General features: G+C 45.7%; 1 protein-coding gene across 2 annotated transcripts in view; it reads right to left on the bottom strand.

Moving 5' to 3' along the window:
- cactin (cactin, spliceosome C complex subunit) overlaps positions 1 to 24,322 on the bottom strand; it is a 74,388-nt gene extending 50,066 nt beyond the window's left edge. Inside the window, exons 1-3 of one of the 2 annotated variants that reach the window (XM_068372782.1) lie at positions 24,203 to 24,322; positions 12,943 to 13,049; positions 3,662 to 4,118 (exon numbers count right to left, since the gene is read on the bottom strand). In XM_068372782.1, coding sequence (XP_068228883.1) covers positions 3,662 to 4,118; positions 12,943 to 13,013 — 528 coding nt within the window. In that variant the 5' untranslated portion in view covers positions 13,014 to 13,049; positions 24,203 to 24,322. Of the gene's footprint in view, positions 1 to 3,661; positions 4,119 to 12,942; positions 13,050 to 24,080 lie in introns of both variants that reach the window. The other variant, XM_068372783.1, reaches the window with a different exon arrangement.
- Between the last annotated feature and the right edge of the window lie 2,798 nt (positions 24,323 to 27,120).

Below are 27,120 nucleotides of genomic sequence, written 5' to 3'. Positions count from 1 at the left end.
TTCCCTTTCCCTCGCTTGCCCATGTTCTTTCCCTGACGTGGAGGAGCTCCCGAGGGAGGCTGAAAGGTCTGTTTGGAGGCAGAACCCTTCTGAACAGGAGCAGGTCTCGGCTGCACAGGAGCAGTAGAAGCACAACCAGCGGTACCCTTGTTACTCCCTGTGGGCTTGGCCTGACTCGGCCTGGCCGTAGACGGTTTCGCGGGACCAGGTCTGTTGATACTCGCAGCCTGCGCCTGGTGGATAATGGAGTCCTTCGAGTCGAGGCGCCATTTATCCCGCGCAGCCTGAACTTCCTCTGGTGGAAAGAGAAGTTGCAGCTCTAATAGGAATGTTCCTGAGTGCCAGGGCCTCTGTCTCGCCAAACGAGCGGCTACTGCCTCACGCTTTTTGAGGATCAAATTGGCATACTGGGTAGCAAGCTGGTCCAAGAGAAAAGCAACAGCTTTCCCACCAGACAAAGCCAGGTTTCTGTACCGCTCCATGTGTTCAGGGGTAACGAGCTTGGTGTCCCGCGCAAATACTGTGGCCGTACCACACCAGTGGTCGAGCCACGAAGCAGCATGGAGAGCAGCTACAAAGATGTTCTCCATAGTTGAAATCTCAGAGGCCAAGACGGAGAGGACAAGGTACAGAAGAATCTGTGACATAGTACCTCTTCTATCACTGGAGTGGTTGAGGGAGAAGCTTGTTCGAACCTTCGCTCTTAAGAGAGTCACCAGGTCCTGCAATCTGGTCACTCACTCGGACCAATGCTCGAGCAGCTTATCTTGCCCAGGGTAGTGTGATGGGCCGTGAACTGCTTTCGGGAGCTCCCCATACAATCTCCAGGGCTGTACACTTATCCTCAGACACTACCGCAGGAGGAGCCTGAGGCCATTAATCTCATGCATGAGGTTAATGACCTCTAGAAACGGCGACTCCACCTCGGGATCTTCCGTCTCCACGACCGGTGAAAGCCGTGGAGGTGGCTGATCCCTCGGTCCCGCCACTTCCGATGGTGTAAGGGAAGCGGCATGCTGCACGGGTGATAACGTCCCCCATGAATACCCTTGCTCTGGTCCTAAGACCAAACCAGGCGTGTATTCAGAGTCGAGGAAGAACCCTGGCAGGGTTCATCCCAGACGGACTGCATCAAGGTTCCCACTGCGACCGAGTGTGTGACTGGTCGCTGCGAGCCCCACGAAGCTCCTGAAGGAGCTCGAGCGCGAGCTGGGTCGCAGGGAACTGCAGTGCTCACGCCAGGAGGTGTAGACAGGTTAGTCGTGCGAGTGGTGTGCGCGGCCTCACCTGTTACATGGCCAGAAAGCATAGGAATTGGCTGCACATCGCGCGGCTGGTATGCGCGAGAGCTAGCCTGGTCGTGCACGACCGGCCCCCATGTCGCGGGCTGAGCCACGAGGTGGCTCCACGCCGGGCCCGAGTTGCGCGGGTCGAATGCGCGGCTGTCGGGGCCTGCTCCCTGCTAACGCGACACACGAGTCGCAGAGTCGGTCTGCGTGGCTAACCCCCTGGAGGTAGTCGTGCGTACCGCGGATTCTTCACGAGAGACCATAGCTGTGATTTCTCGTGCCGAAGCCGCGACTCTCATGTTCCCGCTCAAGAGCGATTCAATTTGATTCTGAGCAGGACCTCAGGGGCCCGAGGACCCCGTCACCATGCTCTGGGAGACGATACCTATGCCCTCGAGCGTGGTTGTTGTGCATGGAGGCCTTGCGCGAGATTCGCCGTGAACAATCCCACGAGCGCGGGAAACACGGGAATCTCTCACGTCGCCCTCATCCTCCAGAGGAGAAAAGGTGTCTCGGGGCGCCATGTCCCTTCAACTGCGACTGGCCTTCCTGGCCCTCTTCGCTTTCCTCTTCTTCCCCTTCCTCTTTCTCCTTGGGAGAGAAGAGTCAGAGTCAGAAGATGAAGACGAAGAGGAGGAGAGAGAGGAGGAGGAACTTGAAGAGGAATACCGCCCACGCTTCCTCTTCTTGTGGCCCCTCCGAGGTACTGGAACGGTGGTCGAGGCAACAGCAGACGACACTGGACGAGGACGAACAACCTGAGCCATGTCCTTATAAGAGCCGGTCGGTGAACGTGATGAACCTGAAAAACATATTATATCAGCAGGAGTTTTGGCAGATTTTATTTTTAACTGAATTGCGGCCGAAGCTGTAAAGGGTTTGCCAGCAGTCGTTAAAGAAATCTCAGTGTTTAAAACCTTACTCTCCCTTGTTTTTACAGGAAGTCCTGCAGTTGCTTTACCCTTGGAAAATTTTGCATTTTGCCAGGAACTGATGCTTTATCAGGTACATGGTCTACAACAACAACAGGGGCATCAGGGAACATGGGCATTGATAAAGTTACAAAATCAGTTACATTCATGTGTTCATCAACAAGCGGATCATTCAAATGATGTTGTTCAATCTTGTCCGCCAGAGTTAAACGTCATTTTAACAAATCCAAGTCAGGCTTACATGATAAGCTGAGAGACGTCCAAAGTTCCCCCATCTTACCAGGTAACGTATCGTCATCGGTATCAGATGGTCCAACAATCTGTTGGGTGTCCCTTGAGATTGCTGAAGTGGCGGGAGTGCTAAGGTCACCCTCTCCCCCGGCCAAACCTGAGAATCCCCGACAGGCTGTGAATCCGAGCTTCCCAAAGTCATACTCACACCCTCTTCAGACTTGGAGAGGGAGTGAGCAGACTTCGCTGTGGTAGTCTCTTGAGACGACACAATTTGCACCGGCTTGCCCTTCTTCTTCTTCGAAAGAGGTGAGCTCTCCGAAGCAGATGCTTTAGGTGTCCGACGATATTTGCGTCGATTCTCGAAAGCTTGCCACTGCAAGGGCAGCCAGGATTCACCTCACGGCAGGAAGAAACTTGAGAGCAAGGTTTTCCCCTGAATGTTGGGCAGAGCGTGTGCAGGTCTACAGGTGACAAAAGCCACCTACTGCAGCGCCCGCCACGGCCTATACAACATCGCCAGCCAACCATTCCGCATAAATGCCTGGTTTTTTTTCTCTTCCGCTGTTTCAGCTGAGCTGAAGCGAATTCCTATATTAAATGATTACGAGGTTTCTATATCGCGTCGGAACAAATACCAGTTGGGGTGTGAGCAAAATATCAGTTGGGATCTGCTCACACAGAACTCACCCTATCTTTCACAGTATATTTCTACTGTTCAAAAACACTCAGCAGGTGAACTATAGCACACATTTGTTAATAAATCAAAATAAAACACATATTCACAAAACTATTCAGACAGAACAGACAGCTTGAAAAGCAGGAAGCTCAGGATTAAATCCGTCTGCAACATTAGCCAAAATAAAAGGGGGCTAGGTGTAAGAAGGGTAGGTAGGGCCTCCCCATCTCTTGCCGGCCATCCGTAAACTACCCTGCTATATACTCCAATGGCCATCTCCAGCTAGGGCTGAAGTATACCACCTTATTAAAAGATGAAAATTTGTGTTCTCGTAAGAACAAATTGAACTCCATTCAACAGATGGGGAAACAAAAATAATCAACACAGAACAGATGTTTCTACATGTTGTTGCATGAGGAGAAAGAATGCCTTGAAAACTTTTTGCTGTAAAATGGAAGGTAACCCTAGCTTAATATGGGGGGAGGGAATCTACATTTCAATTCATAATGTTGAAGAAGTGACTATCTAACCTTTTTCTGAAGCCTACGGAGTCGTTTCTCGGCAGGAGTTTCCAGGAACTTTAAAGTTTTCTTCTTTTGCAACTTATCTTCCTTTTGCCTTTTCTTATTATCCTCTAGCATTTGAAGTAACTTAGTATCATCTTCTGAACTTTCACTGGAACTTTCAGATGAAGATAATGGTGATGCATTCCTGTGACTTTTACGCATTCTGCTACTATTAGTTGACCATTCTCGCTTTCTTGACCTGGACCTGGTCCTTGACCTGGACCTGGACCTTGACCTTCGTTTATTCTTATATCTATTAGATTCATCATACTCTGATCTATGCCTGGACTTCTGTTTATCCCTTTGTCTACTCCTATCTGGAGATCTTGATTTATGCTTTTTACCATGTGACCTAGAGTGTGTCCGGTAATCCTTATCCCTCTCTCTTGACCTTGACCTGGACCTAGACCTCGACACTGATCTGTAACAATAAATAAAAATTGTCGATTAAACAAGAACCATTTCAAGGTTTAACATGAAAATGTGCTTTTTTTTTAATAATAAGCTCTTAATACATTTACCAAAATCCAACCTAAACTCTAAAATTGGTAAATAAATATACACTAAAAGCTCACCAATTGAGATTTATCAAGAGACCTGTCTCAATATACCAATTCTTTGTGTATGATAATGGAATTTTACTAGATTAGTTTACATTGTCAATCATGTGTAGCCTGCATGACATTATACCAAGTATTAATAATCCAATGATACACATGGAACTACTGTATAGCAATTACTGACTAACAAACCATCGAAATTTCTTTAAATTTCCATAAATAACCCAAATTCCTACCATCTTTATCAACCAAACATTGAAACTGCCCATCCTTTGTTGGAATTCTGTGAACTAGTGAAATTATTAACCTTGAAAAATGACAAATTCGTAGGTAATTTGTATTTTTCCTAACTATACAAACCTTAGCTATTTAATATGAGTACAGTAATTACTTTCGGCATACCTGAAATGACGAGCCATTAGAATTTTAACGAGGGTTTACTACCCCACCGCTAGATAGTGGGGGTTAGGGAGGATAGCTTGCTAAAACCCCCCCCCCCACACACCTGTGCTTGAGCTCACTTTGCTTAGATAGGGCTGGCGGGCAAGTTTGATTAAATAGCTAAGGTTTGTATAGTTAGGAAAAATACAAATTACCTACGAATTTGTCATTTGTTCCGTAACTGAAATACAAACCACGCTATTTAATATGGGTGACTCACCCCTTAGGAAGGATGGCAAGTCCCAGCCAGTACTGGTTTTTGGCTTTGTCCGGGGACTCAGTATCTGAGTGTGTCAGCACTCAACAATAAGGAGTCCCTGCACCTCACTAGAACCTTGTTACGCAAGGGCTGCGGCCTACGTAAGCTGTGTGTGAAGGTATGAAGTGTGACTTGTCCCAGGAAATTGACCTGTAGTCCTTTAGATGGAAACTTAGACTAGGACTCTCCCAATACCACCTCGTCAGGGTATGGGGACGTGACAGTATTAGCTTAATACTAGGAACATAAGGAAACATGGTTTACCTGCAGTGGTTCGAGGTCAGCTGTGTAGAGAACCCAGGATGCTGCTTTGACCAAGAGAGGGGAGGATGAAGAAAAGAATAAGGGCCAAACATACCTTTTCATTCATGCAGACTAAGACCGGGTAACAATGCCCTCAACCTTCCGCTACTTGTCCATTAAGGAGCCTGAGGTTTTAAACCAGCTGTTGTGCAGCCACCACAGGGCCGATAGAAAATGTATCGAGCCTCCTGTGGGTCACGTCTTGCAGGTAGTGGGCTGTGAAGGTCGTCTGACGCTCCCACACCCCACTTGTAGAACCTGCATCACTGAAAAGTTTTTCTTGAAGGCCAGGGACGTGGCTACGCCCCTGACATCATGTGCTCTAGGGCGATGTGACGGAGGAGGGTCAGGATTCAGGGACAGATGGATCACTCTACGAATCCATGCCGAGATGGTATTCTTGGTAACCCTCCTCTTAGTCCTCCCAGTGCTCACAAACAATGTCTGCACTTGGGGACGAACTGCAGCCGTTCTTTTGAGATATAGCCTCAGACTCCTTACTGGACACAGTAGGAGATGGTCTGGGTCATCTGTTACAGAACGAAGACTCGAAATCTGGAAGGAGTCGAACCAAGGGTCCGGCACTCCCGGATTCTGAGTCTTAGCAATAAACTCAGGGACGAATCTGAACATTACCTCCCCCCATCCCCTTGAATGGGCGATGTCATAAGAGACCATGAAGTTCACCGACTCGCTTGGCCGAGGCCAAAGCTAGTAAGAACACCGTCTTCCAAATTAGGTGGCGATCTGAAGCCTGGCGTAATGGTTCGTAGGGAGGTATCTTAAGAGACCTGAGAACTCGAACCACGTTCCATGGAGAAGGTCTAACTTCCGACTGAGGGCAGGTAAGTTCATAACTTCGTATGAGTAGGGAAAGTTCAAGCGAGGAAGAAATGTCTACTCCTTTGAGCCTGAAGGCTAGACTTAAGGCTGAGCGATAGCCTTTCACCGCCGAGACTGGAAGGCGCATTTCTTCCCGCAAATACATGAAGAACTCCGCTATTGCTGGAATAGTGGCATCGAGTGGAGAGATACCCCTTCCACGACACCAACCACAGAAGACTCCCCACTTTGCCTGGTAGACAGATGCGGCTGACCTTCGCAGGTGTCCAGACATCCTGCTCGCAACTTGTCGCGAAAATCCTCTCTCAGCGAGATGCTGGATAGTCTCCAGGCGTGAAGTCGTAGCGAAGCTACGGCTTTGTGGAAGATGTTGGCATGTGGTTGTTTGAGTAGCTCGTGTCATGAAGGGAGTTCTCTTGGAAGTTCCGTTAGGAGTTGCAGAAGGTCCGGAAACCATTCCGCGTGATGCCATAGCGGAGCTATAAGGGTTATCAAAAGATTGACAGATAATCTGGTCTTGTTGAGCACCCTCCTCATCAGACAGAACGGGGGAAAGGCGTATACGTCGATGTTGTCCCACCATTGTTGGAAGGCATCTTGCCAGAGCGCCTTGGGATCCGGGACTGGGGAGCAGTACAGCGGAAGCTTGAAGTTCAGCGCTGTAGCGAACAGATCCACAGTCGGGGAACCCCACAAAGTCGGGACTTTTTTGGCTACTAGATAATCCAAAAACCACTCGGTACTCACTATCTGAGACGCTCTGTTCAGAATGTCGGCGAGCACATTCCTCTTGCCTGGAATGAAGCGAGCTGATAGTGTAATCGAATGGGCTTGGGTCCATCTCAGTATCTCTACTGCAAGATGGGATAGCTGCTTTGAAAAAGTACCTCCTTGCTTGTTGATGTAAGCCACTACTGTGGTGTCGCTCATCACCACCACAGAGTGACCCGCCAGGTATTGTTGGAACTGTTGAAGGGCCAGGAATACGGCCTTCATTTCTAGCAGATTTATATGGAGGCACTTTTCTGATTCTGACCACAGGCCAGAGGTCCTGTGTTGCAGAACGTGGGCCCCCCACCCTTTCTTTGAGGCGTCCGAAAACAGCATCAAATCTGGGGGGAGGACGAGAAGATCCACTCCCCTTCGTAGGTTCTCGTCTGTCACCCACCACTGAAGGTTCGTCTGTTCTGCAGGACCCAGAGGGATCATAACGTCCGGGGAATCGTGACCCTGATTCCACCGGGACTTGAGTCGCCATTGGAGGGATCTCATCCTGATGCGACCGTTGGGAACTACACGGGCCAAGGATGAGAGGTGACCGAGGAGACGTAACCACGATTGGGCTGGAAGCTCTTCTCGTCTGAGGAAAGGACTTGCGACCCTCCTCAGCCTTGCTATCCTGTCGTCTGATGGGAAGGCTTTGTGGAGATTGGTGTCTATAATCATGCCTAGATATACCAGTCTTTGAGTGGGAAGCAGAGAGGACTTCTCGAGATTTACCATGATCCCTAGATCTTGGCAAAGTCCCAGAAGTTTGTCTCGGTGTCGAAGAAGGGCTGACTCCGAGTCTGCTAGGATCAGCCAGTCGTCCAGATAACGGAGGAGACGGATGCCGATCCTGTGTGCCCACGACGATATTAGGGTGAACACTCTGGTGAAAACCTGTGGTGCTGTGGAGAGACCGAAACACAGCACCTTGAACTGGTACACCTTGTTGTCTAGGCTGAATCTTAAGTACTTCCTTGAAGACGGATGGACTGGGATCTGGAAGTACGCGTCCTTCAGGTCCAGTGTACACATGAAGTCTTGCGGTCTCACTGCAAGTCTGACCGTGTCTGCGGTCTCCATGCTGAACGGAGTTTGCTTGACAAACCTGTTGAGAGCTGAGAGGTCGATGACTGGTCTCCAGCCTCCAGACGCCTTCTTTACAAGAAAGAGTCGACTGAAGAAGCCTGGGGACCCGTTGACAACCTCTTGGAGAGCGCCCTTCTTCAACATGGTCTGGACTTCTGCCCGAAGGGCTTGCCCCCTTGCCGATCCCATGGCAAGGGAGCTCAACGACACTGGATTCGCTGTCAGGGGAGGTAGAGATGTTGTGAACGGGACGCGATATCCTTGACTGATTATGGAAATCGTCCAGGAATCGGCCCCGAGTTGCTGCAACCTGTTTGCGCAACTTTGTAGGCATCCCCCCACTGGTGGACATGCAGGGGGATTGCCAATCCTAGCGTTTACAGCCTCAGCTGCTCCCTCGAGGATTCTTTCCTACCCTGGAGGACTTTTTGCCTTTCTTGTCCTTGACAGGAAAGGGCTTAGACACCGTCGTCTTCGCTGTAGCTGCCGGTCTTGTGGTCTTGGAAGGACGTGGTTGCTGGGGTGCTGGAGGTTTATAGGGCTTCAATGTTAGAGCCCTATGTAGGAGAGAGTCTTGGTTGGACTTCCTCCACCTCTCAGCCGCCTGCTCCACGTCCTTAGGCTCGAACAAGTTCTTCCCCATAACGCAAGAATGTCTGAGCCTGCTGATCTCGGTATTGGGGACCTTTTGATGGACATGAGTCTTTTATAGTTTATGTATGACATATTTGTTTTTGATGCTGTTAATAGTTTATATATGACATGTCTGTTTTGACGTTGTTACTGTTTTTAGAATGATTTATTGTTAATTTGTTCTCTTCATTTATTTATTTCCTTATTTCCTTTCCTCACTGGGCTATTTTTCCCTGTTGGAGCCCCTGGGCTTATAGCATCTTGCTTTTCCAACTAGGGTTGTAGCTTGGATAGTAATAATAATAATAATAACAATCTCTCAGACACTACATCTCGACGTTTCAAGATGGTATTAGTCCACAAGTTCGAGACTTGGTGGGCTAGAAACTCGATTGTTCGAGTGCCCGAGAGTAAAAAGGTCTCCATGGCCTTCCTGGTACTTTCTTTGGACAAGTCCTCTGAACGTAACAGGATGCCCAGGGACCCTAGCCAGATGTCCAGCCACGAAGTTGCCTGCATGGCACACTTCGCTACCTTCTCCTGGCTAAGGATCTCCGTTGCCGAGAACGAGACCTGCCGGTTGGAGAGTCTCTCTAGAGGGACTCCCCTAGTAAGCTCTTCCAAAGAGAAGAGTGGTGTAGGGGAAGAGCTAAACAAGTCTCCTCCACGATGTCAAAGTACCTCCTCTGATGGACACGAGGAGGTAGGAGGAGTTTGTTGCCGGCGCTGGATCGGCTGGAGGAGGCAAGCTCGGAGAGCTGGGCTTCGACCTTGTCTCTGGCACTCTTAACCCCTTGAGAATAGGGCAAAGTCGCACTGGCCTTTGAGGGTTTTTGAGTCCCAAGGACTCGGTCCAAGACCGCGTCTTTGCCCTCATGAGGAGGAATCTCTGGATCCGCAAACCCATTGAGATTCCTCATAAGGGTCAGAACCTGCCAGAACGCATGCTCTGACTCCTGCAGCTCCCCTCCTGAAGGGCTAGCAGCGAAGTCTCCTGTCCCTAAAGGCTCTTCTTGGGGGGACTCGTGGACGTTCTCTGAGTGCTTGGCTGGCTCCGGTCTAATCCTTGAAGATGACTTTGGCAACGTCTTGGAGTCCTTCGATTCCCTCCTGGGAGGGATGCAGGACTCCAACAGCGATGGTGGGAGGCTCTTCTCCACCCCTACCCGAGAAGACTTTCCAGTGCGAGGTGGGGTTTCCCTCATTGTTGCGATGGGGGAACGCCTCACCTCGCGTGACTCCCCTGAGGACGGGAAATCTTTGTCCGAAGGGGAGGGAGTGAAAGTCTGGGGGGGTGAGGAGGCCTTCCTCAAGGACTTACGAGGAGTCAGCTTCGCCCTCGGAGAAGTTACCACGTCAGACACTCCTCTCTTCCTCTTCAGGGGAGTAGAAGCTGCCAATGATTTGTGACCCAGCTCAGAGAGAACAGGCTTAAAAGCCTGCATGACCGCTCTGACCAGGGACCCAAACCAAGGCTGCTGACTGACAGCTGTGCTGTCGGAAACTCCCTCTGGAGGGAAGAGGATCGTTCGATCCCTAGGAGGAGTTACCAAAGGGGGGTTCGCCTGAAAAGATGAAGGAGAAAAGTCCCTGGACCTATCCGGAATCCTCCCTCCCACCGGCGAGCGCGCTGTTCTGCGCTTGCAGGGGGGGGGACGTGACAATGATGACCTGGCCGCGCGTTGTCCTGCAGCTTTGCGCTGGGGAGCGTGCTGGCGCTCGCGCGATGGGAATTGCCCTGGGTCGCGCGCTGTAGACTGTTCACGCGCACGCGAGGGCGATGGCGAGGGCGCGGGCTGGAGAAGGCAGAGGGCGCGCTGAAGGATGAATAAGCGCTCGTGCGCGAAGGCGACTGTTCGCGTGCGGGAGCGCAGAGTCCGGCCGAAGAGCCCGTGCGGGCAATAACGTTAGGGGGGGGGGCGCGCGCAGGAGACTTATACCTTGCCTGCGGGCGCGCATGAGAACGCACATCTGGCTGTGGTGATGGGCGTGGGCGCGCATGCGCAACCTCGTGGGCGCGCGTCGGAGACTACGCGCTGGTGAAGGATGGCGCGCAGGCGGGGACCGATGGCGCGTTGCTAAGCGCTGGCGAGCAGGGGAAGAGGTTAACTTCCCCTCTGCACCCAGGTCAGAAGATCGTGGGCGCGCAGGCGAGCGCTGGCGCGTAGGCGAGCGCTGGCGCGTAGGCGAGCGCTGGCGCGCAGCAGGATGAGGGCACGCAGTAGCGCGCTGGAGATCTGGAGAGCGCTGGCGCGCAGGTAACCACTGGTGCGCATGTGAGCGCTGACGCGCAGGTGAGCGCTGGGGCGCTTTAACAGGAGCAACTTCTGTTGACGAGCGCTTGCGCGCAGGTGATTGTTGGCGCCTAGGGTAGACCTGGCGGTAAGGGACATATGCACTAACTTGTGCGTACGCCCTTGATGCCCCGAAGGAACCGTTGCCCGTTTTACAACGGGATGTGTTGGCGCCCACAGCACGTCAGCAGCCAGGAATGGCGACGGCAGGTCAGCAGGTCTGGCAGGTGGAAGGTCAGCGTGCCCTTTGTAAGGACGACCTTCCACCGAAGGAGATCGTGAACGATCTGCAGAGAGGTCCAGGGTTGTAGCTGGTAGATGTCGGAGAATGACGGCAAGGTTCCTCTGCAGCGGACAGCGGTGACGATGAACCGAATAGGCGCCTCCTAACACCCTTGTGAGGTGAAGGAAGGCCTCTACGGCGAAGAGGAAGGCGAGCTTTACGCCTTATACGCCCTCTGGGGGCCATGGGGTCAGCGGGCTGACCATCAGCAGTCCTCCGAAGAGGAGTCTCTGTGAGTGAACTCCCCTGAGGGGGAGAATCACCGGCAGGAGAGACCATTGGACTTAGTTCCTCCCTCGAAGGATGTTCAGAGGGGGGAACTCAGCCTTCAGCTACATCAGGATCATCACGAACAGAGGTTTGATATAACTCATCGGAAGCCTCTGCCACGACAACGTCGACGATAGACAGAGGATCAACCTCTGCTAAAGTCGGCGATTGTTTGACAGCTGCCCCCAACCTGATCATGTCAAACAAGGCTTCCTTGGAGGACGAGCCCTCAAGCCCCAAGGAAGCCCAAAGCTGAAACAAATCATTATTAGACACAGGCATATTTAAATCCTCCCCCCGGGGAGGAGGAGGAGCTGCCTCGCTATGGGAGGCAACTCCCTCTCCCAAACCCCGAGATTGGTCAACAGAACTATGGCCTACGCTACCACTCGACAGTTTCTCGGTAGAAACCAATCGAGTAGGAGCTTCGGAGGAGGTTTGGGCCACGGAAGAAGAGCCCTTGGGATTTTCTCCTTTCAAAAAAACCTTCAAAGGAGAAATATTCCGTCTAGACTTCTTCTTCCAGCGCTGAGAAAACCTCTCCCACTGGGAGGTAGACCACTCCCTACACTCACCACACACTTTATTTCTATCACACCGCTGGCCCCTACAATAAGGACATAGGGTGTGAGGGTCCGTCTCGAACGCCGACATATACGTGCCACAAGGGCGGTCGGGTAATCCAGGACACTTTCGCATAGCAGAGGCCAACTTCACGCACACCTGTCAAAGGAAAAGCAAAACGCATTAACAATGGCTGTCAAAGAAGGCGAGGGTGACAGCGGACACGTCCGACTACCACCCGAGCCGAGAGCAAAGTGAGCTCAAGCACAGGTGTGTGTGTGTGTGTGGGGGGGGGGGGGGGGGGTTAGCAAGCTACCCTCCCTAACCCCCGCTAACTAGCGGTGGGGTAGTAAAACCTTGTTAAAATTCTAATGGCTCGTCATTTCAGCTACGCCGAAAATAATTACCCATATTAAACAGCGTGGTTTGTATTTCAGCTACGGAACAAATTAAAAATCTAACAAGTATTAGATATGATTGAATAGAGTGCATAGAACAAAAACGATACTTTTCCCAGGGACACAGAGGTAATGTATGTATAGCAGGTGAAATTTCTCATATCCTATTTAGTGTAAAGAAAACAGACATTAAAGAAAAGAAAAATTCAATGCAGTATCCTTGGCTAGTTTAAATTGTAGAATTACCATATATATCTCTCCATGCACCACAAGTATTAAACCTCATAACCTTTGTTAAATTCTAATCTATCCTAGAACATAGGAAGCGTTAGTAGGTGGTTGGGTCACAGTTCCAAAACTAAGTAACAATGAACTACAGTAATTTAACATAACTTGACCTAACCATATCTTAACCTTAATAGTAAAGTTTTATGTGTTCCTACATTATACAGAGTACAGTAACGCCTTAACCCAGCATAAGCTAGCCGAGGTTATACTGTAGTATGAACTTAAAAGTAGGATATACTAGTCTTCTACACCTACCGTCGTCTGTCTCTGCTTCGTGATTTTGACCGACTTTTCTTCTTTTTCTTTTTATGATCGCTGCTACCCATCTCCCTCTTCACTGCAACAGTACTGTAGACTCGTAACTGCAACGGGAGTAATTTTTTATTGTTTAAATAACAAAAAGCTCAATATACAGCACAGTCATGTTTAGTTTAAGGCCTACAGCCTCAGTGTTACATAGAAGTTGAAATTATCAAAACTCCCACTTAATTATTTTCTCATTTCTATTTATATATAATGAAACTATGGTTGATAAAATACTCTAGTTTCTAGCGAAATTGTTATTCCCTAAAAGAAATGGATGAGTGCTGGCTATTTTAGCATTTTTCTCTATATGACTGAATAATAAATTTCTGAAATTCTTTAAAAACAAAATTGAATATTTAATTGGATCTTTTACTGATAGTCTATACCAGATTTATGATGTAATGGATAAAAAAATAAGCTTAAAAAGATTTAATATATTTAACGATGAAATAATCAAGATTATAAATGGGGCACAGAAAACAAATTGTGCATTGATTCAATAACAATAGTATTGTGCAAAGTAATTGGAGTAGAAAACTTTTCTAGTCTAGCCAAAATAATTACTGTACAAGAATAGAGAATAATAGCATTGATATGTGTAAACTTCCTAAATCTGAGAAAGTGGTTATAGTTACACTTTATCTGAAAAGTACTCTAGATTATCAGGAATTAAGTTCATACAGACCTATTTCGGATACTGTATATCCTTTATTTAAATTTTTGGAATACATGTACAGTGAACCCTCGTTTATCGCGGTAGATAGGTTCCAGACCCGGCCGCGATAGGTGAAAATCCGCGAAGTAGTGACACCATATTTACCTATTTATTTAACATGTATATTCAGACTTTTAAAACCTTCCCTTGTACGTAGTACTGTTAACAAACTAACCCTTTAATGTACAGAACACTTAATGCATGTACTACAGTACCCTAAACTAAAACAGGCACAAATATTAAAGGCGATTTTATATCATGCGTTTCCTAAACACGCCACAAAGCACGATAAAAAATGGCAACCAATGTTTTGTTTACGTTTATCTCTGATCATAATGAAGAAACAAACGCATTTACGCATCTGTGTATAGGTTAGTTTTTGCATCGATTATATTGATTATTCAGTACAGTATGTTGATTTTGTTATTACCAATGTTTTAATTAATTTTTCTTAGGACTTCCAAATGAAATGTTTTTCTTTATGACGCCGCCTGAAACGACGGCGTAATAAAGTACGCTCAGTAAACAAACGAAGGCATTTAACGCGCATGATGAAAGTGATAAATAATGATATTACATAAAAGCTTTTAGAAAATATGTTATTACAAATACTATTTACCGTATCTATATAAAATCATACATACGTAGCAAAGCAGGAAAACAATTTACGAGAGAGAGAGAGAGAGAGAGAGAGAGAGAGAGAGAGAGAGAGAGAGTTGTTTTACGTACGTAAATGTAAATTTTAAACAAAAAAAATAGCCCCATTTCATATAAAATAGGTTATTACAAATATTTTACTTTATCATATTACAGTAGTCTGTATAATACTGTAAAGTTCAGTACAGTATGTTTTTGTTATAGTCGTGGCGATGAAATTCTCATGAAACAAAAACACGGCATTCAATTACAACAGCTGATTCATTCTCTCTCTCTCTCTCTCTCTCTCTCTCTCTCTCTCTCTCTCTCTCTCTCTCTCTCTCTCTCTCTCTCTCTCTCTCTCTCTTCGTGTTATACAATACTTACATATAGATGAAGAAACTAAAATTAGTTTTCTTAGTGTCAATTAAATACGAAATGAAAAAATTATGCCGAGTTTACATCCATTTCAATCGTTGCTAAAAATACGGCATCCGATTTTATCAGCAAATCACCATTTTTTGGGAAACATCATTTTATTCTAGAAAATTGCTACTCTTTAAATAGTTAATTGCACATTAAGAAAGCATGTACTTTTGTTTTTAAATTTCGGGTGTGTTTTAAAAATCGAGTACTGTATTGTTGACTTCTTTTTGTTTTACTTTTGGCTGTGATTAGATCAGCTGACGTCTAGCTGCCGCTCATTTCTTAAGTTATTCAAACCGTCTACAGTATACAGTTGATATTACATAAGCACCAATGTGTTATAACCTATAAAAATTTTTTTGTTTATTACATTTAAAACAACACACACACACACACACACACACACACACACACACTCTCTCTCTCTCTCTCTCTCTCTCTCTCTGTGGGCTACTTTTCCCTACCTCCCATTCCTTACCTCTCTCTATCTCTCTAACAAATGATATCTTTGTTGCTCCTCAAAGTTTCATTTATATTGAAAATCAATCATGATTCAATTTTCCTTACTTTCTCCTATCTCGCACCATCGGTCACATCGCGGTATTTTCAAAATTTCCGGAAAATCCGCGATATATGTATATACATGCGTTATGAAAAAAATCCGCGAAGTGGTGAATCCGCGATGGTTGAACCGCGAAGTAGCGAGGGTTCACTGTATGTAATTCTTGAAGAACTAGTTACTCATTTAGAAAGAAACAAAGCATTGCCAAACTATTAGTCAGCATACCGACAATTATATTCTACAGAGACAGCTATATGCTCAATGTAAATGATCTGCTAGAAATGATGGAGAACAAATATGGTACATTGATATCAATCGTTTTTTTGATAAAATTGCCTTACAGTTCATTGGTATTGAAGATTAAACTTTAAAGTACAGTATTTAAAAGATTACTTGGTTGAGAGAAACTACTGTGAACAAATTGGAAATTCTCACTCATCATATGAACTATTAAAGAGAGGGGTAGCCCCAGGTAAGTGTACTAGACTCAATCTTATTTTTCATCTATACTATAGGTCTATCAAAAGGACTACAGAGACATGAAGAGAAGTTTAATCTATTAAGCATCACCCACATATCATTACGTTCACTGCGAATTACTCGGTACCCGCCTTCAACATGATATTACAATTAAAACTTTAAATGCATGTGTCAAGCTGTTATCTCTGTAATAACATTTTTACTAGTATAGAAATTATAGGAAAATCATTTGACAACACTCTTGTTACGCCTAAGTTGTAAATGGAAAGTAATTGCTCTATGGCAACATTTTACGTGGGGCACATAACCCTTTTACCCCCATGGACGTACCGGTACGTCATTGCAAAAAAATGCTATAAAATGTTATTTTCATTAGTAAAATAAATTTTTGAATATACTTACCCGGTGATCATATAGCTGTCAGCTCTGCTGCCCGACAGAAAAACCTAAGGACGAAATACGCCAGCGATCGCTATACAGGTGGGGGTGTACATCAACAGCGCCATCTGTCGAGCAGGTACTCAAGTACTCCATGTCAACACAGAACCAATTTTCTCCTCGGCCCACTGGGTCTCTATTGGGGAGGAAGGGTGGGTCCTTTAATTTATGATCACCGGGTAAGTATATTCAAAAATTTATTTTACTAATGAAAATAACATTTTTCAATATTAAACTTACCCGGTGATCATATAGCTGATTCACACCCAGGGGGGTGGGTAGAGACCAGCATATATGTTAACATTAAGAGCTAAGTATTTCGTATTTCATTTTAGCAGTTATTCAAAATAACAACCATAAAATTAATAAGTACCTGGTAAGGAAGTCGACTTGAACAATTACTCTGCCTTTTTTAAGTACGTCTTCCTTACTGAGCCTCGCGATCCTCATAGGATGCTGAGCGACTCCTAGGAGCTAAACTATAAAGGGTTGCAACCCATACTAAAGGACCTCATCAAAACCTTTAATCTAGGCGCTTCTCAAGAAAGAATTTGACCACCCGCCAAATCAACCAGGATGCGAAAGGCTTCTTAGCCTTCCGAACAACCCAAAAAACAACAATAAAAGCATTTAAAGAGAAAGATTAAAAAGGATATGGGATTAGGGGAATGTAGTGGTTGAGCCCTCACCCACTACTGCACTCGCTGCTACGAATGGTCCCAGGGTGTAGCAGTTCTCGTAAAGAGACTGGACATCTTTAAGGTAAAATGATGCGAACACTGACTTGCTTCTCCAATAGGTTGCATCCATTACACTCTGCAGAGATCTGTTTTGTTTGAAGGCCACTGAAGTTGCGACAGCTCTAACTTCATGTGTCCTTACCTTCAGCAAAGCATGGTCCTCCTCATTCAGATGGGAATGAGCTTCTCGAATCAAAAGTCTGATATAATAAGAAACTGCATTCTTCGACATAGGTAAAGAAGGTTTCTTAATGGCGCACCATAAAGCTTCTGACTGTCCACGTAATAGTTTAGTACGTCTCAAATAGTACTTAAGAGCTCTTACAGGGCATAGTACTCTTTCTTGTTCATTTCCAACCAAATTAGCAAGGCTTGGAATATCGAACGATTTGGGCCAAGGACGAGAAGGAAGTTCGTTTTTAGCTAAAAAACCAAGCTGTAAGGAACATGTAGCCGTTTCAGATGTAAATCCAATGTTCCTGCTGAAGGCGTGTATTTCACTGACTCTTTTAGCTGTTGCTAAGCAGACGAGGAAAAGAGTTTTCAAAGTGAGATCTTTAAAAGAGGCTGATTGAAGTGGTTCGAACCTTGCTGACATAAGGAATCTTAGTACCACGTCTAAGTTCCAACCTGGTGTGGCCAACCGACGCTCCTTTGAGGTCCAAAAGACTTAAGGAGGTCCTGTAGATCTTTGTTGTTGGAAAGATCTAAGCCTCTGTGACGGAAGACTGCTGCCAACATGCTTCTGTAACCCTTGATCGTGGGAGCTGAAAGGGATCTTTCCTTCCTAAGGTATAAAAGGAAGTCAGCTATCTGAGTTACAGAGGTACTGGTTGAGGATACTGATTTCGACTTGCACCAGCTTCGGAAGACTTCCCACTTCGACTGGTAGACTTTGAGAGTGGATGTCCTCCGTGCTCTAGCAATCGCTCTGGCTGCCTCCTTCGAAAAGCCTCTAGCTCTCGAGAGTCTTTCGATAGTCTGAAGGCAGTCAGACGAAGAGCGTGGAGGTTTGGGTGTACCTTCTTTACATGCGGCTGACGCAGAAGGTCCACTCTTAGAGGAAGTGTTCTGGGAACGTCTACTAGCCATTGCAGTACCTCGGTGAACCATTCTCTCGCGGGCCAGAGGGGAGCAACCAACGTCAACCTTGTCCCTTCGTGAGAGGCGAACTTCTGCAGTACTCTGTTGACAATCTTGAACGGGGGGAACGCATAAAGGTCTAGATGGGACCAATCCAGAAGAAAGGCATCTATGTGAACTGCTGCTGGGTCCGGAATCGGTGAGCAATAAATTGGGAGCCTCTTGGTCATCGAGGTTGCGAACAGATCTATGGTAGGCTGACCCCACAAGGCCCATAGTCTGTGGCATACATTCTTGTGAAGGGTCCACTCTGTTGGGATGATTTGACCCTTCCGGCTGAGGCGGTCTGCCATGACATTCATGTCGCCTTGAATGAACCTCGTAACTAGGGATATGTTTCGATCTCTTGACCAGGTGAGGAGGTCCCTTGCGATCTCGTACAACGTCATCGAATGAGTCCCTCCTTGCTTGGAGATGTACGCCAAGGCTGTGGTGTTGTCGGAGTTCACCTCCACCACCTTGCCTAGAAGGAGGGACTTGAAGCTTCTCAAGGCCAGATGAACTGCCAGTAGCTCCTTGCAGTTGATGTGCAACGTTACTTGATCCGTATTCCACGTGCCCGAGCATTCCCGACCGTCCAACGTCGCACCCCAGCCCGTGTCCGATGCGTCCGAGAAGAGAAGGTGGTCGGGGGTCTGAACAGCCAGTGGCAGACCCTCCCTGAGAAGAATGTTGTTCTTCCACCAAGTCAGTGAAGACTTCATCTTCTCGGAAACAGGAACCGAGACCGCTTCTAGCGTCTTGTCCTTTCTCCAGTGAACAGCTAGATGAAATTGAAGGGGTCGGAGGTGGAGTCTCCCTAACGCGATGAACTGGTCCAGTGATGAAAGCGTCCCTATCAGACTCATCCACTGTCTGACTGAATATCGGTCCTTCTTCAGCATGTTCTGGATGCATTCTTGGGCTTGACTGATTCTGGGGGCCGACGGAAAAGCCCGAAAAGCTTGACTCTGAATCTCCATTCCTAGGTATACAATAGTTTGGGATGGGACGAGTTGGGACTTTTCCATATTGACCAGGAGACCCAATTCCTTGGTCAGATCCAGAGTCCAATTTAGATTCTCCAGACAGCGACGACTTGACGCAGCTCTTAAAAGCCAGTCGTCCAAATAGAGGGAGGCTCTGATGTCTGCTAAATGCAGGAATTTGGCAATATTCCTCATCAGTTTGGTAAACACTAGAGGTGCCGTGCTTAGGCCAAAGCACAGGGCTTGGAACTGGTATACAACCTTCCCGAAGACGAACCTTAGAAAAGGTTGGGAATCTGGGTGGATGGGGACGTGAAAGTAAGCGTCCTTTAGGTCTAACGAGACCATCCAGTCTTCCTTCCTGACCGATGCTAGAACCGACTTTGTCGTCTCCATGGTGAACGTCTGCTTTGTGACAAAGACATTCAGAGCACTGACGTCTAGCACCGGTCTCCACCCTCCTGTCTTCTTCGCCACTATGAAGAGACGGTTGTAGAAGCCCGGGGATTGATGGTCCCGGACTATGACTACCGCTCCCTTTTGAAGTAAGAGAGACACCTCTTGCTGTAAAGCTAGCCTCTTGTCCTCCTCTCTGTACCTGGGAGAGAGGTCGATGGGAGTTGTTGCTAGAGGGGGCTTGCGCAAGAATGGAATCCTGTACCCCTCTCTGAGTAACTTCACAGACTGTGCGTCTGCGCCCCTGTTCTCCCAGGCCTGCCAGTAGTTCTTGAGCCTGGCTCCCACTGCTGTCTGAAGAAGGTGGCAGTCAGACTCTGCCTCTAGAGGACTTGGAACCCTTCTTCTTGCTCCCACGTTGACTTTCGGCACGAGCACCTCCTCTGCTGGAGGCTCTGCCACGAAAGGGCGGAATGAACCTTGAAGCTGGAGTGTCCATCCTGGGTCTAGGCACGGAAGGCAAAGGGGTGACTTTGCGTGCGGATGACGCCACCAGGTCATGAGTGTCTTTCTGGATCAAGGAGGCGGCAATCTCCTTGATCAACTCTTCAGGGAAGAGACACTTCGAGAGCGGAGCAAACAAGAGTTCCGACTTTTGACATGGGGTGACTCCAGCAGACAAGAAGGAGCAAAGGTGATCCCGCTTCTTGAGGACCCCGGACACGAAAGAAGCCGCAAGCTCACTAGAACCATCCCGTATGGCTTTGTCCATGCAGGACATAATGAGCATGGAAGTTTCCTTATCAGAAGGTGAGGTCTTCCTGCTCAACGCTCCCAAACACCAGTCCAAGAAGTTAAAGACTTCGAATGCACGGAAAACTCCTTTCATAAAATGGTCCAAATCCGAAGGAGTCCAGCAAATCTTGGAGCGTCTCATAGCTAGCCTGCGGGGAGAGTCTACCAGACTTGAGAAGTCGCCCTGGGCAGAACTTCTCCCGTGGCATACCAGACGCTAGATCTGGAAGCAAGCTTGGCCGGGGGAAACATGAAGGTTGTCTTCCCAAGTTGCTTTTTGGACTGCAACCACTCTCCCAGTACCCTTAAAGCTCTCTTGGACGAGCGAGCGAGTACGAGCTTCGTAAAGGCAGGTGTTGCTGATTGCATGCCTAAAGCGAACTCAGAGGGAGGCGAGCGTGGTGCTGCAGACACAAACTGATCCGGATATAAATCCTTGAACAGCGCAAGCACTTTCCTAAAGTCTAAGGAGGGAGGCGTGGTCTTGGGTTCGTCGATGTCCGAGTGTTGGTCGTCAAGATGTGCAGCTTCTTCATCATCAGAGAGTCCATCGTCTGAATGTTGAGGAGGAAGCGGCAAAGTAGGCGGCAAAAGCTGAACGGCTGAGTCCGGCAGCACGGGTGCATGCGTGGCTGCACTGGACCCAACGTCAAGGAACTGTTGGTTAGTCTGAGAACTGGCAACAACCGTAGCTGAGTGGGGACGCAAAGCGTCTACTCCTGACTGAGGTCGGATAGCGGAGACCACCGTGGGTTGCGGAGGCTGACGCACCGCGTCAAAACACGGCAACTGAACTCCACCCTCCTGTTGTTGTGGTAGCACACGCACGTCAACGGAGGGTTCCGTGCGTCGGTGAACGTCAACATGCGTCTGGCAGGGTCGACTGCGCATGGGTGGTGGAGCTCTCACGGCTGGAGTGTGGGAGCAGGCAGCCTCAGCGTCTGCTGGGCGCACAACCGTGGTAGGTTGTAGGCTAACGGGTGCAGCGTCAACCTTCTCCGCACGATACTCCTGCATAAAGGAAGCTAACTGAGTCTGCATAGACTGTAGCAAAGACCACTTAGGGTCTACAGCAGCTGGTGCGGCAACAGACGGAGTTAATGCCTGTTGCGGTACCACTTTGCCTCTCTTAGGAGGAGTGCAATCGTCGGAGGACTGCAGCGAGTCCGAACTGACCCAGTGGCTACACCTGGGCCGTTGGACTTGCTCGGAAGGGACCTTGCGTTTAAGAGGCCGTGAGACCTTGGTCCATCGTTTCTGGCGAGAAACCTCTTCCGCAGACGAGGAATGAACGGGCTCACTCGTCTTCTTGTGGGTGGGACGATCTAGGCAAGATACGTCCGAAACCACGGAGAGAACGTCTGTCCGCTGATTAAAGCCTGTCGAACCCTTTGGTCGTACGACATTGCTTCTCCCCTGGGCTTGGGAGCTTGCAAGAGGTCCCGGACTGGGAGGACGACAGGCACGAACAGACGCACCCTCATTCGTAACACTGACACTTTTCACTGCACTAACACTCACTTCACTTCCCACTGCACTTTTACCTTTCAACTCCCTGACGTCAGCCATGAGTTGATTGCGGTCATTCGCCAATGACTCGACTCTCTCACCCAGAGCCTGGATGGCACGCATCATATCTGCCATAGAAGGTTGAGAGCTAGCAGGGGGGTCAGGAGCAACCACTACAGGGGAAGGAATAGGTTGTGGGGCATGGGGAGAGGAAAAATCAACTGAGCGAGAGGAACTCCTCCTGATTCTATCCTTCTCTAACCTACGTGCATATTTCAGGAATTCTTGAAAATCGAATTCCGAAAGCCCAACGCATTCCTCACATCGATCTTCCAATTGACAGGCTTTACCCCTACAATTGGAACAAACGGTGTGCGGATCGATAGAGGCCTTCGGAAGACGCCTTGAACAGTCCCTAGCGCTACACTTCCTGTACTTGGGGACTTGAGAAGGGTCAGACATCTTGAATTAGTCAAAGGGGGGAATTCAAAATCTATCCAAGTCGCCAACAAATAATCCAAAATCCAATAAAAGAATGCAAGGAAGTATTGAAGATAACTTCTGCACAGCGATAGCTAATAACCAGAAATGAATACTTCACCAAATAACGAGAAAATCAATCCAGAAAACAACAGCGTATTTAGTAGGTCTTGCCGGTGGCACGACAGAGAGAAAATTGGTTCTGTGTTGACATGGAGTACTTGAGTACCTGCTTGACAGATGGCGCTGTTGATGTACACCCCCACCTGTATAGCGATCGCTGGCGTATTTCGTCCTTAGGTTTTTCTGTCGGGCAGCAGAGCTGACAGCTATATGATCACCGGGTAAGTTTAATATTGAAAAAATTTTTTTTTTCATATTTTTGATAATTTTTTGAGAAAATTCAGGCATTTTCCAAGAGAATGAGACCAACCTGACCTCTCTATGACAAAAATTAAGGCTGTTAGAGGAATTTAAAAAAAATATATATACTGCAAAATGTGCTGGGAAAAAAATAACCCCCTGGGGGTTAAGGGTTGGAAATTTCCAAATAGCCTGGGGGTAAAAGGGTTAACAGTAGAAGGCTCACATTTTTCAGTACGCTTCAAGGCTAATCATAGATTGGTTAGCAAGTATGAATGTAATGACGGTTGCATGAGAACTTTCCCGGTAATTTTTTATTGTACTACAGGGTGAGATTTCGAACAGAAAATATATGTTTTCCTAAAGTAAATAACGTGATTTAACCGAATTTGATGTTCATTTCAATCGGAAACAAACAGATCAACCAATTTGGCTAACTTTAAGTTGCACGGTGTCACTTCTCTTACAAATGTACTGCGAACGATAACATTGGCAACGTTACCAATAATACACAGTGTTACCAACGTTGACGTATGGTACACAGAGTTACCAACGGCACGCTGACATTACTAACGATAGCAATGATAGATATTTCCATACGTATTTTAAATAATTTCTCCATATGTTTTACCCAATATATAAAAAGTACAAAAAGGGCACAGAACCTAACAAACCCACCTAACCTAGCCTAGTAGTATGACAGGTCACAAAATAACATTTGATCTACATCGGACGTTGGCAGCACTGGTTACTGTATTTTTTCATGACACAATCTTTGTAACGGCGCCTCCAAAGTTTATTCAGATATACTGTTTTGTATTTTCCTCCGGTTATTATAATTTCAAGAAGGTAATGAATAGAGAAGAAAAGGCTTGTTTTACGTTTATATATCGATTCCCCAGTATGTTTTCCCCACCCAAAACCCCGAGTTCCCACTGGGGGTCCCCCATTATCGGAGGATATAGATGTATATATATTTCTGAAACTATTCATTTGCGACGGGAACGAGTGTCATTTTCGAAGAGAGCGTAATTTTTTCTGTAAGAAAAAGTAGTTGTTTACCTAGGTTACATCGCCCTGTAATACACTACAATGAAACCAAAGGGTGAATTTATTTCATGATAACGATTGTGTAGGAATAGAGAGCTGAAGTGAATGTAATTTGTTGGAACAGGTTAATCTAAGAATAAGGTAGTCGCAGTAGGACGTAGATCTCCAAGGTGGGTTAGGTTAGATGGGGGAAACCTTAGGTTATGTGGTGTTAGTTTCCCTGGTAAAATGTAGTTTTTTTCAGTCAATCCCAATAAACTACAAAGGCTACCCTCCCAATGACAAAGCAGTAAGTTTTTCAAGAATAAATTGACTTTCTCTTTTTCTTAGTGCTTCAATAATGTTGATTTGAAAAGTAATGCGGAATACGTTGTCACTCTAATTACCTAAATATGTTTACAACAACCAGATCTCGTAGGTCCTGTAGTGCATAGGATTTTCTTGTGTGACAAAACTATGAAAATATCCCTTAAAGAATATTAATGAGGGCTGGAGTCTAATAACTTACGGATCGGATGACTAAAATGTTTACGCCACTTTATTTTCTAATTTCATTGTTTACTTTTGGCAGACAGATTGTATATCAGTGTTGCCATTTATCTCAATTGAAATTCCCATGGATTTTTATTCCTTTCCCACAAATCACACGATTGGAAAATGAGTCATGAAAAATCCCACAAACTTAGCAATCATTTATTTCTTAATGACATCATACAGCCAGAATTATATACACAAGTAAAATTAGTAAATATAAAAAACCTGGTAGATTTTAGTTATAAATCAATAACCGTAGTAAATTGGTAACTGTTCACGTAAATTTTTAACTCCGTAGCCTATTACAATAAGAAATGCATAAAATAATTAGAAAAATATAAAAAACAATTGTACCAAAAATCTAAGAAATTTAATCATCCCTACATAACTAAATAAAACGCTGCTCAACTGCTTTGCATAAGAAAATCTGCCAGCTTAATCTACAACAATAATAATAAAAAAAAATAAGACTTCTCATTCTTTGCTTACTTGTCACATCAACTATTCGGAATGGAAGGCAAGTAAAAAATATCCTTCTCTTCTACGGAGCCCATTGTCATAAAAAAGAAAGAAAAAAAATCTATTAACATATTCTGAGAAGAATCAAAGTTCAAGCTCGGCAATGCGTTGGACCCATATGGTGTTGTGACGGATTACTCCTAATGCCGATCTACAGAACTTATTCTAAGGCGATTTCTCAACTTAGAACGAAGTACATGCATTTGAGAGAAATTTCTCTCGACAGAGTCATTAGAAAATGACAAACTTCATAACGAAAAAGCAAGGCTAGATACATTTGGAAACTGCTTCTCCTGCTGAAAGCCAATCGCATTCCATTCATTGGGCAAGTCATTATTATGTTGACTTGTACCTTGCTGAATTGGGGCAATAGAATCTTCAATATGGGATGTATAGTAATGGATGGGTGAATATTTTTTTCAACATTAAGGTAATGCCTGTATTTTTTGGTAAGCGCGTCTGAACTATTGGTTAATGGGTCCAAATACTAAAGTTCTGCATCTTTCCTTAACATACTTGATTTGAGGATATCTTGAGAAAAATCCGTAGCAAAATCTGGAATTCATGACCAAAGTTCATTGCTCCACGTGGCAAGACAATCCAGAAAGATTTAAATGGAAGGTTTACATCAGATTATTTTGACAAATGCCTTGGATTGACTGCTTCATACATTGAAATATCTTGAGTTATTTTGGTTACATCCGCATTCTGTGACTAAAAAATTTTAGTAACTTTACTTTCTTCAAGATTTTTCGAAATAGCAAATAAAGCTTATTCATGTCATCTTAGTAGGCATCAACTAATACACTATTTGTGTGATTGATGTTCATTGGAAGCAGCATCCCATTTCAATGATTAGAAGCGTCTTTGGCCTGTTTATCAGCCCGGCGAGTATAAACAGACTGTTGAGCTTAAGTCCAAACGTGTAATGCACAGGAAACCCACCCTAAACACTTTTCTGAAAACTCAGAAGAAAATTATTTTCATCTTTCTTTTTTATTGTTTTAGTATTGCGAATTTAACCATATACTCACATTTTCAAAAGAATGAACAGCACCAAGGTCTTGGGTATTTCCACAAGAAAAAAGAAATCCATGACAATAAGAGTTTCCCATAAAATGCTCCCACTTATTCTGAATAAAACTTCGTTCTTACACGAATCCTCCCATAATAATGATAAATTCCTATAAAAAAATTCTATTAAAGACAAACTTTGACCTTTCATGACACCCCGAGGTATTCTTGAACTTACAAAATGTCCATGGAAATTAGAATGGACTTCCTTGCGCTTTCCCTTTGCCTACAAATACACCGAATAGTTCTGGCCTATTCTTTACAGATTCTCCTCTGTCCTCATACACCAGTCAACACTGAGATTACCAAACAATGCTTCTTCACACAAGGGGTTAACTACTGCACTGTAATTGTCAGTGGCTACTTTCCTCTTGGTAAGGGTAGAAGAGACTCTTTAGCTATGGTAAGCAGCTCCTCTAGGAGAAGGACACTCCAACATCAAACATTGTTCTCTAGTCTTGGGTAGTGTCATGGCCTCTGTAGGCTACCATGGTCATCCACTGTTTTGGGGTAGAGTTCTCTTGCTTGAGGGTGCACTCGGACACACTATTTCTATCTTGTTTCTCTTACTTTTGTTTTGTTGAGTTTTTTATAGTTATATATAAAATATTTATTTAAATGTTGTCACTGTTCTTAAAATATTTTATTTTTCCTTGTTTCCTTACCTCACTTGACTATCTTCCCTGTTGGGGTCCTTGAGCTTATAGCATCCTGCTTCTCCAACTAGGGTTGTAGCTCAGCAAGTAATAATAATAATAATAATAATAATAATAATAATAATAATAATAATAATAATAATAATAATAATAATAATAATACGCTATCCAAATGCTATCATCCCACGTGAGGTTATTTCTCCCACAAATTTGTGGGAAACTTCCCTGAAATGGCAACACTGAAATTGTGAATTACTGCGCATGCGTTGTTTGCATTCGCTTTAGGCAGCGATCAGTTCTCGTATGCCCTATTAATAAGTTCTTTGAAGAAGAAGAATAAGAAGACAGCAGGCAACGTATGTTAAAAAATTGACAAAACGTTGTAGATGCGAATTGATAAAAGTGCTGCAGAACAAAGAGTGAACAAGCAAATAGAAAAAAAAACGTGGATGTGTTCTAGTAAGAGAAAAGGAAAAAAAGAAAAACGTAAGTGATAGCAGTATATGTAATAGAGAATGATTACACCAAGTAGTAGTATATACAATGACTGCAAAAATAAAGTAAAAATAATTGAAGGGTTCAAATGTGACGAGTATGAATTTTGGTACGTGCTTTTAATTTAAAGGCTGCTTTTTTGGTTCTA

This window comes from Palaemon carinicauda, chromosome 4 (genome assembly GCF_036898095.1).
Source record: "Palaemon carinicauda isolate YSFRI2023 chromosome 4, ASM3689809v2, whole genome shotgun sequence".
In the NCBI taxonomy this organism is placed as follows: domain Eukaryota; kingdom Metazoa; phylum Arthropoda; class Malacostraca; order Decapoda; family Palaemonidae; genus Palaemon; species Palaemon carinicauda.
The sequence above is the reverse complement of the archived record's forward strand: the minus strand, read 5'-3'. Positions and strand labels throughout refer to the sequence as shown.